This window comes from Belonocnema kinseyi, chromosome 4 (assembly GCF_010883055.1).
Source record: "Belonocnema kinseyi isolate 2016_QV_RU_SX_M_011 chromosome 4, B_treatae_v1, whole genome shotgun sequence".
In the NCBI taxonomy this organism is placed as follows: Eukaryota; Metazoa; Arthropoda; class Insecta; order Hymenoptera; family Cynipidae; genus Belonocnema; species Belonocnema kinseyi.
The window spans coordinates 23,262,857-23,276,993 of NC_046660.1; the positions used below are offsets into that span (position 1 = coordinate 23,262,857).

At 26.6% G+C, this 14,137-nt stretch overlaps 1 protein-coding gene across 1 annotated transcript; it reads right to left on the reverse strand.

The window, feature by feature from the left end:
• Positions 1-875: 875 nt before the first annotated feature.
• LOC117172067 (trypsin-2-like) lies at positions 876-13,421 on the reverse strand. Its single transcript, XM_033359814.1, has 7 exons — positions 13,316-13,421; positions 7,161-7,279; positions 6,976-7,070; positions 6,385-6,544; positions 4,887-4,997; positions 4,625-4,774; positions 876-1,442 (listed from the first exon to the last, which is right to left on the reverse strand). The coding sequence occupies exons 1-7, from the start codon at positions 13,371-13,373 to the stop codon at positions 1,188-1,190; spliced, it is 948 nt and encodes a 315-aa protein (XP_033215705.1). The 5' UTR covers positions 13,374-13,421; the 3' UTR covers positions 876-1,187.
• Between the last annotated feature and the right edge of the window lie 716 nt (positions 13,422-14,137).

Consider the following 14,137-nt stretch of genomic DNA (forward strand, 5'->3'; position numbering starts at 1 on the left):
AAATTAATTTTATTTAAATTAATGTTTGTTTGATAATTTATATGTTTTGGTTTTAAAATTCCACTGCTTGGTTTAAAATGTATGTAATTTATTGAAATTTCTATTTTTTGTAGAAAATTAATCTCCTCAGCTTAAAATTTTTCTTATTGATAATTAATTTTCTTAATGAATATTCCACTTTGCCATTTTTGATTAATCATTGATATTTTTTGGTTTCAAAATGTATGTTTCTTTTTGAAAATTCATCTTTTTGGTTCAATATTCAACCTTCTTTGGTTAAATTTAACAGTTCTTCATTCAAAATGAAAATATTTTCTTGGTTAAAATATAATTCATAGGTTTTTTTAAATCTATCTTTTTAGGTTGCAAATTAAACTCTGTGGTTGATAGCTGGAAAATTAATTTTAAAAATTATTTTTTTTACTGAAAATTTTACGAATTGGTTGCAGGATTCAACTTTTATGTTAGAAATTCAACTTTTTTGTGGAAAATTGGTCTTTTTGCCTCGGAAAATAAATAGTATGATAAAATTTAACTATCTAATAGAAAATACAACTTTTTTGTTAAAAATTCGTTGTTTTTTATTAAAATTAAGTTTTTTAAAATGAAGATTTAACTATTTCATTATTGCTTGATAAAATATATTTTTTGATTTGAACATATAAGTGGTTCGTTGAAAATTTATAAATTTTGTTCTGAGTACGTCTTTTTTGTAGAAAATTAATCTTCCTAATTGAAAATGTATATTTTTTGTTGCAACATTGAATATTTGCTAAAAATTCAACTGCTCTGTAAAAATATCATCTTTTTTGCATAAAAATTCTACATTTTAGAACAAAAAGCAAGATTTTTGTGGGTAAAAAATTGAGTTCTTCTTAAAAATTCATGAGTTTTATTTAAGAATTGATCTCTTCTGCTTAAAATTTCATCTTTTTTGGTTCAATACAACAGTCCTCATTTACTTTTAAATCCGGTACGTCTTCATTCACCTTATTTCCCCTCATTTCATCCTCACGCACTTTCGTACGTTCCCTACATTTCTTCCCATAATTTTCCCTCACTCCACCTACTTCCCCTTTTATCCTTTCTTATCACTTATTCTATTTTTAGTCCAATGGGACAAATTTTTACCAAATTATCGCGTACTCATTTGGTTTACAACTTCCTCTAGCACAGACACACGAGAGTCAGCAATACATTGTAAGTAAAAACGCAGACAGTGATAAAGAGACAAGCCAGAAGATGTTCAAAAAATGGGAAGATCCACTATTTCTGTAGAGATAATTGCTCACGTCCATATTTGAAATAGCGGATTTTATCCACTTTCTGTAAAAATATACGTCTGTGTACAATCCAGGTAATCCCGGCCTCGCACATCCTTGCCCTCCAGAAACAACTCCAGTTAATATACCATTGCAGACCAATCCACCACCAGAGTCACCCTGTGAATACAGAAATATATATTTTTTATTGAGATAACATCCACAAAATAATCCTCCTATACTTTCCCCTACTACTCATCCCATATTCCCCTACTCCCACTCCCCTCAATTGACTCTTCCCATTGCCTTCCCCTACTTTCTCCTCTATTTTCCCCTCTTCTTGCTTACCCTGCTAACGCTCCCCTTTCCTTATGTCCCTCCCCCCTATCCAGATTTTCTACGCATCCATAAAAATCTGATACTCTGAACTATTTTTCCATCTTTAACTTTTTCTGCTTCTCTGCCCCTTGTTTCCCGTCTCTTTCCTTACTCCTCATCATTTCACTAACTTGCCCTTTTAATTTTTCCCCAAATTGCACCACTTTACCTACCTTACTTCCCATTTCCTTGAACTTCGTCTACTTCCCCTTCCCTTATTTACTTTCACTATCATGCTTCTGCTATTATTTTATTTCCCTGCAAAACCCTTAACGCATTTCCTTATTTTCCCTACATTTCCTACCACAAGGTCCCCTCACTTCCCCTTATTTCATTTTTAGCCTATCCCATCACTAATTCTAGTCTTACTCCTCTTATGCACACTCAATTTTTCTTCCGTCTGCTTTCATTACTTACGCTACTTTCCTTTTTCTCACTTCACATCACTTTTCATACTTTTTCTTTCTCTCATCCTCTCATTGCCAGTTTCTTCGATTCACTCAGTTCCTTCTACTTCCTCTTCATTCATTTCCTTATTTCTTTTTCGCTTAGTTCCCCTCACTTTCTTTCCACTCTTTCCCCTACTTTTTTCACATTCTGTTATACACACTTCCTCTCCACTCATTTCCCTACTTCCTTTCCAGTTACTTTCTCTGACCTCCGCAATTCGTATTTACACACTTTCCCTACATTCTTTTCCCCTACTCTTATCTCATTTTTCCTACTTTTCCTCTCCTTATTGCTCCTAACATCCCCTACATTTTTTCATCATTTACCCTTCCATCCAATACTTTCCCTCCTCTTATGTACCCATATATTCCTATACGTACCCTTTCCTTATTTCTTGTCACTTTGCCTGCATTATTTCCTCTATGTTTCCATTACTTTCCTTACTTTCGATCTTCACATTGCTCCTTACTTCCTTTCCCCTTATTTTCCTTTTGCCCCTATATTGTCTTCCTTAAATTTCCTTCACTAATTTGCACTCGCTTTTCCAAAATTCTATGCCCTTATTTCTTTTCAATTTCCCTACTTATCTCCTCTCTGTTCCCACAAATTCCCTTGGTTTACTGCCCTAATTTCCCTTTCTTTCTCTAATCTTATTTCTCCTCACTTTTTCTCGACTCAGTTCCCTATTTCCCCTACATTTTCTCCTCTAATTTTCTGTCTCTTTCTCTACCTCCTCTCACCTTGTTTCTTCTTACTTTAACTACTTCCTATCCCCTTATTACTTATACCTTTTCCTATTTTCCATCGCCTAATTTTCGTAACATCCCTTACTTTCCCTTCACTTATTTTCCCATCATTTTCCATACTTTTCCTACCCTTATTTCTCCTCACTTCCATTCCGCCCATTTACCCTTTTTTCCGCCTCTTATTTTTCTCACTTCATAACTTTCTGTTTCCTCGGTTATCATAACGTCCATTACTTTGACCTCCCACATTCCCCCTTACTTCCTCCCCACTCATTTTCCGTCACTCTCCTTCTTGGAAAAAAATAAGATCAACGGACAGATAAGGTTTATAATTGAATAACATTTTTTTAATTGAAAAGTTGTATATAATTAAAAGTTTTCTTAATTAAATAATTTCATTCTGACTTTAAGAAACTTCAAATTTAATTATTTTAGATTAGAAGTAGGAAAATAAGATAATTTCAAAACGATAAAAATGAGCGAATATTTTTTTAAACGACAATATTTCGAGTTAAATAAAAGAAAATTAAATTTCTATCATTCATAATAAAATAGTTTAAAACTGAAAGAATTTTGACAAAATTTGTTAAAATTTAGAAATTCCAGACTGAATTTTTTCTAATTGGACGATTTTATTACAGTGAAGTTAAAATTATGTCATTTCTAATTCAAGGTGTTATTGAACGATTAAATTTTCCGTTGATGATTTTCGAAATTTAAAAATTTCAGAATAAAATTTTGCGAATGGGAAAATAATTTTAAAAAATAGAAAAATTCAATATTTTCAAGATAAAAATTTTTTAAATCAGAAGAATTTTAATTTTATTATTTTTGAATAGGATCGTTTAAAATTTGAAAAATTCTTTATCAGATGTTTTTAAAATTGAAAAATGCCATATTAACATTTTTCAAATTAACAAGAAAATTATTCGATAGTTTTAAGGTTAAATATTCTGAAAGTCTTAAATTTGAAATTAATATTATAAAAAAAGAATTTATTTTAACCTCGATTTTCACATTGAGATTGATTGGAAAAATTATTCTAGGCTCGAAAATCAATCGCATCAATTTTTAAAATTTCCTTGGAATTTTCCAGCTAAATACTTTTTGATTTTAAACGAATCATTCAACAAAATCATCAAATAAAAAGTGAGAAGTTTTATTATGGGCATGTGAAAATGGAAAATTGAAAAGAAATGATACAAAAAAACTTACTAATGTTTAGTTTAGTAATCGTTTAATTCTTAACATTTAATTTGAAAATATTATTCACTCTTTAAATTCCCCAGCTAAATATATTTTTAATTTAAATTTATTAATTCATTTCAATCTTAATCTAAAAATTAGAAAAGATAAACTGATTAAGGTGAAAATTAAAAATTAAAAAAGAATAATACAAAAAAATATGAATGTGTAGTAATCGTATAAATTTTATTATTTTATTCAAAATTATTATTCAATCTTAAAACTTTGCAGCTAAATATTTTTTTAATTGCAAATGATTCATTTATTTTAATCTTTGTCTCAGAATTGAAAAATTTCCGTATATAAACGTGAAAGTTAAGAGTGAAAAAGAATAATAAAAAAGAAATTAGAATGTTGTCATAATTTTTTTAAATTCCTTTATTTAAATTCAGAGTTTTGAAATTTAAACAATTTTAAACTATAATAAAGAAATAAAACGATATAAATTAGGATTTGTAAAGAAATAATTTTTAAATTGTACATCACGATTTTTAAACTGCAACAATTTAAATGAAAAAACTAAAATTATTATTAATAATTTACCTGACAAGAATCTTTTAATCCTTCTTCATAACCTGCACAGAACATTCCATCAGGAACGAGAGAAACTTCATGAAGAAGTTCTCTGCACTTTTTTGTAGAGAGGATAGGAAGGTCTATAAACATTAATTCGTTGCTAACGATACGTCGATTCTGAAAAATAAAAAAATCGCTATAAAAGAGACAAATTTTTATCACAGATGAATTTTAATTTGGAATCCTTTATTATATAATAATTATTATAAATTATGATTAAAACAATTACCTCATTTAGATACCCCCAGCCTGATACTTGACACAAAGTTTGTGCCTTCGTTCTTTTTGTTGGAATTTTGGCAATCTGGACAGCTTTATTTGGAAAAAACGGAAATTTGAGCTGAAAAAGTTAATAATTTTAAATTAATAATAAATTTTTAAAAACGTACGATGTAAATTACAGGCTTCAAATTCTTTCTCATTTTTTCAAAATTCCTCTGTTTAGATATTTAATTGTTATGTTAAAAATTTAACTATTTTAATAAAAATTATCTTGTTTGATCAATCATTCAACTGCTTTGTTGAAAACCAACCTTTTTACGTTAGAAATGCCAATTTATCTATAATTTTAGTATACAATTTATTTTAGGTATTAAAATTCATTTTCATGTCTTGAGGATTTATCATTTTGGTTTAAAACGAATTTTTTGTTTTAAAAATTTAAATATCTTGTAACAAATTCGTTGTCTGTAACTGGAAGTTTACTCATTACATTTTTTTATTGTTTCATTAAGATTCATTATTTTCGTTAAGAAATTATTTACTTTTTCCAAATTTTACCAATTTGTTAAAAATTTCTTCTTTTTTTTTTGCTGTAAATTTACCCAATAGAGTTCGTTGGCCTTTAAGATTAATTATTTTAGCTAAAAATATATTTCTTTGATTGAAAATTAAAAAATCATGTTGAAAATTAGTTGTTCAGAAAAAAATTAGCTAATACATTTGGGTTAAAAAAAAGTTCTTTTTAAGTTGAAAATTAAACTATTTAGTTTAAAATTCAGTTTATTTCTTAAAAATTATTTATTTTATTTAAAAATACATCGCTTTGGTTGCAATTTTGAATATTATATTAAAAGTTTGTTTTTAAAATGAAAATTTAACTAATAAATTTGGGTTCCAAAATGTTCTCTTTTAGTTGAAAATAAATTTTTTTCCTTGAAGATTCATTATTTTAGTTTGAAATACATTGTACTATTGTACAATTGTACTATTCAGTTGAAAACTCATTTTTTTATATAAAAATTTAACTATTACATATTTTGTTGAAAAATTATCTTTTCACGCCTTTTGTTGAAATTGCAAATAATTAGTTTATATATTTTTTTCATAGAGAATTCATCATTTTAGTTGAAAATTCAATATTTTGTTAAAATCTCGTTTGTTTTTTATATTGTTTTTTTTTCTAAATTTAATCTTCTGGGTTGAAAATTCAACTGCTAATTTAAAAGTTAAACTACTAAATGAAAACAAAATTTTAGGTTGAAGAATTATCATTTTGCATGAAAACTTTACTATTTCTTTTTAATTTCTCGTGCAATATTATTCTGTTACACCTGGTTTAAAAAACATTTTAAGCTATTCTGTCTGAAATTAGATGAAAAATTTAATTTAAAAAAAAATACTTGATAAATCAAGAAAGAGTAATTCACTTATAAAGTCTAATTGATAATGCACAACCGTGATTAAATAACGCCCTCTTATCTATATGTGTCACTATCACGACATACTTCCAAAAGTGCGATGTCGTTCTCCAAAGTGTCATATTTAAAATCTTCATGAATAATAATTTTTTGTACATTCCTTTCTTCATTTGTTCTGGATGAACCTTGTAAAAGTACATTACCAGCTACTACTTTTATGGTCCATGGTTTTATTTCTACATAATCTCTGTAAGCAAATATTTTAATTATTTACTTATAAAAACACATCTCCTTTCGATAAAAATTAATACTGGCAAATTTTAATTGTTTATAATCAATTATCGTTCTCACGTTAAAACCAAAACAATATTATTGTATACTATTTTACATTATTTCTAAATTTGGACAGATAATAAATTTAAACTTCTCAAAATGATCAGCTCTATTAAATACAAAACCAGATACTTTGCTTCATAATTTTGGCAGAACTTCAACTAAAGCGATCGTATACTTTGATGCTGTGAGTTTGTCACGTTTCATTTAAAATTACATGCTACATGCTCAACTTATTACTCATTCAGATTTTATTCAAGATATAAATCTTATAAACCATTTTGTTGCCGCCATTAATCTTTTAATTTGTTTTAACATTTTTTTAATATAATAATAACCCCTTACAGGTACATGCAATGAGCTGCAGTCAGAATCCATTTTGGATGGATGATGTTTCCTCCACAAAAATGTGTTCCGCTCCAACTTCTTCTCAAGGAAACCTGATTAATTATGAATTATCAATTCAACAGATAACATTTACAAAATACGATTTCCTCTTATATTTATATTAATAACTTGTTTTTAATTACCTGTTGAGGAAACTGACCCAGAAATGCTTCCGTCCCATTTACTATTCGACCATCTAAATTCGATCGTATCTCCAATTTTTTTTCCACTTCAGTTATATTTTTAGTAGGATTGTCAGTTCCTGTAATAGTAAGAATTTCTCATCAGATAAATTCTCGTTAATGTTGCAAGAAACTTATTTTTTAATAGTTTAGATAAGTAGGTTATGGTAGTTAGCTAGGGTCGTTTTTGAATAGAAAATTGAAGTGATCAAGTAGAATTCCTGTATAATGTAGCTTAGCATCAAAAGAGAACCATGGGAATGGCTAATGATGCAATGGGTCTAAATTACAAGTTGCAATACAGCAACATCCTTCAATTTTAAATAAAATTCCTTTTTTTGCTGATAGACTATCTTAATTTATAACATATTTTAGAGTTAATAATTTAAATTCTTGAAAATTTTTCGATATTTTTATTTGTTATTAATTGTTCATTATTGCTGAGATTTAGAGCTAATTTTTAGAAAATACTTGACACAAATAAAAAAAGCAGTCAATTAATTTGAGTTCAAGTTTTGAATTTTGCAAATTCTTTCTAGACGATATATATTTTCCTTTATTAAGAGGAAACAATGAGATAAAACCCTCAAAACTTGTCAGTAATTCATTTATAAACAAATGAGAGTCATAAGTGAAAAAATTATGTAACAGTATGGGAATTATATGTGAGTGTTTGTAATTTACGTTACAGCTATCATGAGCAGGCGTCAATATTTGACTGTGAAATGGCAGTGGTCATAATGATATTTTTTTATCAAAATATTTTTCACGAATATGACATATTTTTTTTTCTTTGAAAATCTTTTCTTGCTTTAATTTTAAAGGTTTCATAGGCGCAAAGTTTGTAAACTCGAAGTTTAAATTTTGAATTGTCGAAACTAAACATTTAAATATTTATAATCAAACCATTAATTTATTAAAATATTATAATATCCTTAAAAGTAATTAAAAATTTGACATCATTATTTTTGAGTCCTGAAGCATCAAAGTGATGATTAAAACTTGTTCTTAAAACATGGGGTTTAGGCATAGACACTATTCGTACGGAAATTTATATCTAGAAACGCCCCTACCTAACTATTGAATAACTAAAACTCTAGAATTTCAAGAATGTAATTCTAAAATTAAAGAATGTAAATAATTCAGTATTAGAATACAATATATGGTACTGTTCCTATCAGTTTACTATCTTCACAATTGCAATCTGGCCATTTCCGTGAATGATAACACAGAAGATTGTCGGAAGCGCTTTCACAGTTTTATTTCTTCCGCTTAAAATAAAAATTTCATTGAGATATAATGTTTCTCAATGTAGAATTTAAGAGTTACTACCCATCAGTGAAAGCTTTTACTTTCTTTAATCCGCGTATCAAATCCGTATCCAGTTTATTGATACTCGAAATATTAAATAATCAAAACAATAATTTATCAAATGCCTCACATGTAGAGAAATAAAAAAACCCGAATGGGAACTGATGTCTTTAAATTTCATAAATTTTCATTACAGCATGGTACAAAGGTGTCGTAAGACTTTAAACCTGCCCAATATAATGTCTCGAACCGTCGCCTTTGAACAAAATTTCTCACATGCATTTTTTTGATTTTGTGAAATCGATATCATACTCAATTCAGGGGTTGATAAAAATATCTCAGAATCTTTAAAAAATCATAAGCTTTTGACAATAATATTTAAAATTGTTCAATCTTTTAATAAAAAAATTAGGATAGGCAGATAAATATTTCATAAAAGGGAAGAATTAAGAAAAATTATTTATTTTAACTTGCGGTAATACCATATTAAAAAAGACCATATAATTCTTATATTCTCAAAGTCTCTGAAGAAATTAAAAGAAAAGTTGAATTGTGTTATCCGTGGATAAAAGAGTTTATATGCAATTCTTAATAACACCATAAAAGATAAAGCAATGTTAACACCTTAAGGTTGATAAAAAGTCAACCTCGAGCGCTTTCAAGCTGAAAGAAAAACTTTGAAATAAATAAGGAAAGTCTGAATTTATGCTTTTTAATAATTTTTCGAGTTTGTAAGAATGATTTATAAACTTTCGATTCTTATACAAGACGACTTCAATAAAGTATTTCACTCGTTGCAGTTGAACACCCCGTCGGAACTAATAAAATATTATTGAAGTTGTTGTATATTTTTCCAATATTTCTTAGCACCTATGACCGATAAGATCTTGCTTTGAAAACTTTGACGTCTTATTAGAAGTGAGCAAAGTGCAAAACATCTTTTCACTATTTTTCATCGTGGAGAACCGGAAAGCTATATTAACTACACCAGTTTATTGCACAGAAAATAAATGAGAATAATATTTTCTTAAAGCAATTGATAGTCGTTTTTCTACTTATAATGTTCATAAACACACATTCAGATCAAAATTATCCTCTTATGCGGTCCCGAAAATTATTTTTCAATGAAAGAAATTTTCGCCAAGAAAAGATCAACGAATTGGTTCTAAATGATTTTTTTTAATATTTAAAAGTTATCAGATTTCTCATATATTATTTTCTGATCAAAAGAAAAATGGTGTTCACAAAAAAAAAAGATCGGCAAATTAGTTGTCAATTAGTTTTTGACGAATATACCAAATTTGTAACGTTTTCAGGTATGTTGCAACAAAATTTGTAACAGAAAGACAAATTTTCAACAAAATATTTGAATTTTCAACCTAATAGTTAAATTTTCAACAAAAAAGATAAATTTTTAAACAAAAATGGAATAGTTAAATTTCATATTAAAGAACATCTTTTGCACAAATCAGTTAACTTTTAAACAAAAAATTATTTTCAAACAAAAAATACTTAAATTACCAATTAAATAAATAAATTTTTAATCAAGATTAGTTGTTCTACCAAAAACAAAAATTTTAATGTAAAAAAGATGAATTATTAAACCTAAATGAAATAGTTAAATTTGATGTTGGAAAATATTTTTTCATTAAATCAGTTAAATTTTCCACCTAAAAAAATGAATTTTTAACAAACAATATGAATTCTCCAACAAAAAGTATAAATTGTTAATTTAAAAAAATAATTTTGATCAAATTAGTTGAGTTTTCAACCAAAACACCTCATTTTCGTCTGTAATTTTGAATCTTCAAACAAAAAAATGAATGATGAAAATAGTAATTCAACTTCCAATTTAGTACTTATATTTGAGAGGAAAATGATTTTAATTAAAACAAAAAGCAGTTAAATTTAACCAAAAAGATAAATTTTTAACAAAATACATCAATATTCAACCAAGTAGTTAAGCTTTTAACTAAAAAAAATTAATTTTGGGATAAAAAAGATAAATTTTCAACTAGAGACGGATTAAAAAAAAAAGATTAATTTTGAGTCAAGAAGGACTATTTTTTAATGACACAGACAAATTTTCTAAAAAAAATGCAACTTTCAAACCAATTTGTTGAATTTTAAACCAGAAAGATTAAATTTTAATTAAGAGTATTAATTTATATATCAAAAAGAAGAATATTGAAAAAAATACATGAATTTTCAACCGAATCGTTTAATCTTACACTAAAAAAGATAAATTTCTAAACCAAAAATGGAATATTTAAATTTAAACAATTATTTGAGTGAATTTGCTAGTGCTATAAAAACATTTCAAAAACATTAATTCGCAACAAATTATTTAAATTTTGAACCTAATGAACCTAATTTAAAATAAAAATCATGAATCTTTAACAGAAAAATGATTTTTTTATAAAGTAGTTCATCTTTCAACGAAGTACTTTAATTTTCAAACAAAAAAGATTAATTTAAATAGAAAAATGTAATAGTCGATATTTTAGCCAAAAATAATTTTAACCTAAAAAGACCAATTTTTACAAAGATACATACATTTTCAATAAAATATTTAAATTTTTAATCAAATAGTTGAACTTTCAATTGGAAAAAAATGATTCTGAAAAAATATCTGCTTGTTAATTATCTTTTGCGAAAGCTCCTTCATCTTTAACGAAAACATTCTCATCACCGTCTGTCGTTAAAAAAAATAGTTAGAAGCCAATTTTAAAATCTAGTTCAAAAACGACGTTGTTATTAAACATTTAATTTTAACTTGTGTCTTTCTGTCCAAAAATTTACGTTTCTTTAATCTCATATTGCATGATTACAACAAATACTACGCGCCTTATCAAAAAATGATTGATAACAAATTTGTAGCTCTTTTTTGGGTAAACAACTTTTTTCTAATTATTTTTTTCGTAGCTTGTAGCATTCGCCCAAAAATGTAATTATTTTATTTTAAATGTTTTTTTGTACAAGTAAGACAAAAATTACGCATTCCTTCGAAAAGTAATTGCTAAACAAATTTTTAGATCTTTCGAGGCGCACAATTTTTATTTATTCATCTTTTTTTTATCTTGCATAGCACGAGATACAAGTTTTCAACTAAAAAGTTAAATTTCTAACCAAAAAGAGAAATTTATGACTAAAATATAAATCGTCATAAAAAAATTCATTTGTTACAGATTAGTAACAGCAGCAATGAACTTTTAACAATAGCCGAATTTTCCAGCAAGAATATTAAGTTGTACTTTTAATAAAAAAAGATTATTTTTCCAAAAAATGAAAAGAATTTTTAAACAAGAAATATTTTTGAATCGAAAAAGAAAGAAAATTGTATTGAAATTTTTGAATTTTTAATTCGAAATGATAATTTTCTACAAAACATTTAAATTTTCAAAACGAAAATATTAATTTTCAATACAGATTTTTATTTTCTACCAAAAACTTTAATTTTGATACTACGAAGACAAATTTTTAACTAAAAATGGACTTTATAACATAATTAATGAATTTTCAACAAAAGAATTAATTTTTTAACTAAATAATGATATTTTTGACCGGAAAATAGAAATTCTCAACTAAAAAAGTAGTGACTTTGAAAAGAAGTGAATATTGTTCAATTAAAAATAGTTCGATTTTTTGATTGGGTTTTATTATTTTAGATCACATTTAAATAGGGAAACGTAGAAAAAGGGCAAAGATGAAAATAGAAAAAATTCTGCAAATCCAGCGGTAAATAATCAAATATTGTTATGAATTATATAATAAAAGAATAGTAGTTTAAATATAATTTAATGGCAAATTTTAATACTTTTAAAATTTAAGTTCAAAAAAACTTGTTTACTTTTTTACTTTGCAGTTTGCTTTCCACAAAGAATATTAATAACTAAAATATTTTTTGTATGAAATTCTTTGGTGCAGTATCATTTACAATAATAAGGTTTAGGAAATATATGATTATGAATTTAGATAGTGATCAACTGAGCCAAATATGTGTGAGAGTGTTAGTTCCAGAAAATTCACTTTTGATTGTCGATCAATGATAATTTTTTTATCCGAGAGGAGAAATATTCATTTTTAGGAATCAATAAATCCCTATAATGAATTTCCTGTGATCTTTTAAATCTTTTGCAACATAATGCAATATTTATTAATTTTCCGTAGTCCCATGCAACGTTGCAATCTTGCAATCTAGTGTTCCCCAAAAATCCGAGTAATTAATCTTAATCCAGGCCAATTTTTCTAAAATGTGCACTTTTTACTTCACAATTATTTTTCACTGAACACTGACGAACTTTCAAGAACTCTGAGGAACTTTGAAGAACTTTAAAGAACTTTGAAAAACTTTAAGAAACTTTGAAGTACTTTCAGGAACTTTGCAAAACTTTAAGGAACTTTAAAGTACTTTAAGCAACTTTGAAGAACTTTATAGAACTTTGAAGTACTTTAAGGAACTTCGAAGTACTTTAATGAACTCGGAAGAACTTTAAGGAACTTTGAAGTATTTAAAGGAACTCTGAAGTGCTTTAAGGAATGTTAAAGAACTTCGAAGTACTTTAAGGAACTTTGAAGTACTTTAAGGAACTTTGAATTACTTTAAGGAACTTTGAAGTACTTTAAGGAACTTTGAAGTACTTTAAGCAACTTTGAAGAACTTCAAGAAACGTTGGGAAACTTTGGGGTACTTTAAGGAACTTTGAAGTACTTTAAGGATCTTTGAAGTACTTTATGGAACTTTGAAGTACTTTTAGGAACTTTGAAGAACTTGAAGGAACTTTTAAGAACTTTCAGGAACTCACCTTGAACGAAATTGCACAATAATAAATATAAGAAATAAATTAATATCAAGCGAGACATAGTTCTCTCTATCACGATGATCGCACCCACCACTCTCGAGTCTTCAATTGTTCAACTGTTATGTATAAATCTCCAACAGAATGCTTCCTTATCAGAGTGACTTTATTCCTGATTAAAGGTTTATCGCATATCGTTATCAATTATCTCTCATTAATTGGAATAGGGATTCTAGGTTGACATTGACAAATCGGAATATTTTGAAAAAAAATTACACTAACATTACGCATCAAGCTCTCTGACCAAAAGAAAACTACTTAATCTCTGAATATGATTTAATGAAACTTTAACTAATTAAATCGATACTTAGGTTACTTTTTGAGAGAATAGGAAAATTAATTCTTAAAAAAGGGTGAATATTATATTACATTACCTTTAATTAAATTAAAAACTCTAAATTTCTAAGATGTTAGCTAAAAATATTGCATTTTCAAAAAAGAAATGCTTCTTTATCAAACGGTTGAATTTTACCTAAAAAATTGCAACTCAAAAATTTGTAAACAAGGGGATGATCTTTGACACAAAAAGATGAATTTTCAACTAAAAATATATGCGTCAATTTTTCAGTTAAATAAGTTAATTTCTATAAAAAGAAATAACTTTCAAAAAAATTGATACATTTTTAACCAAAGACATGATTTTTTGTCAAAAAATGCATTTGCCACAAAATAGTTTAATTCTCAACTAGAGGACTTGCATTTTCAAAATGACTCGAAAATATGAATTTCCAACTCAAAAATATTAATTGATAACCAAAAAGGAAATAT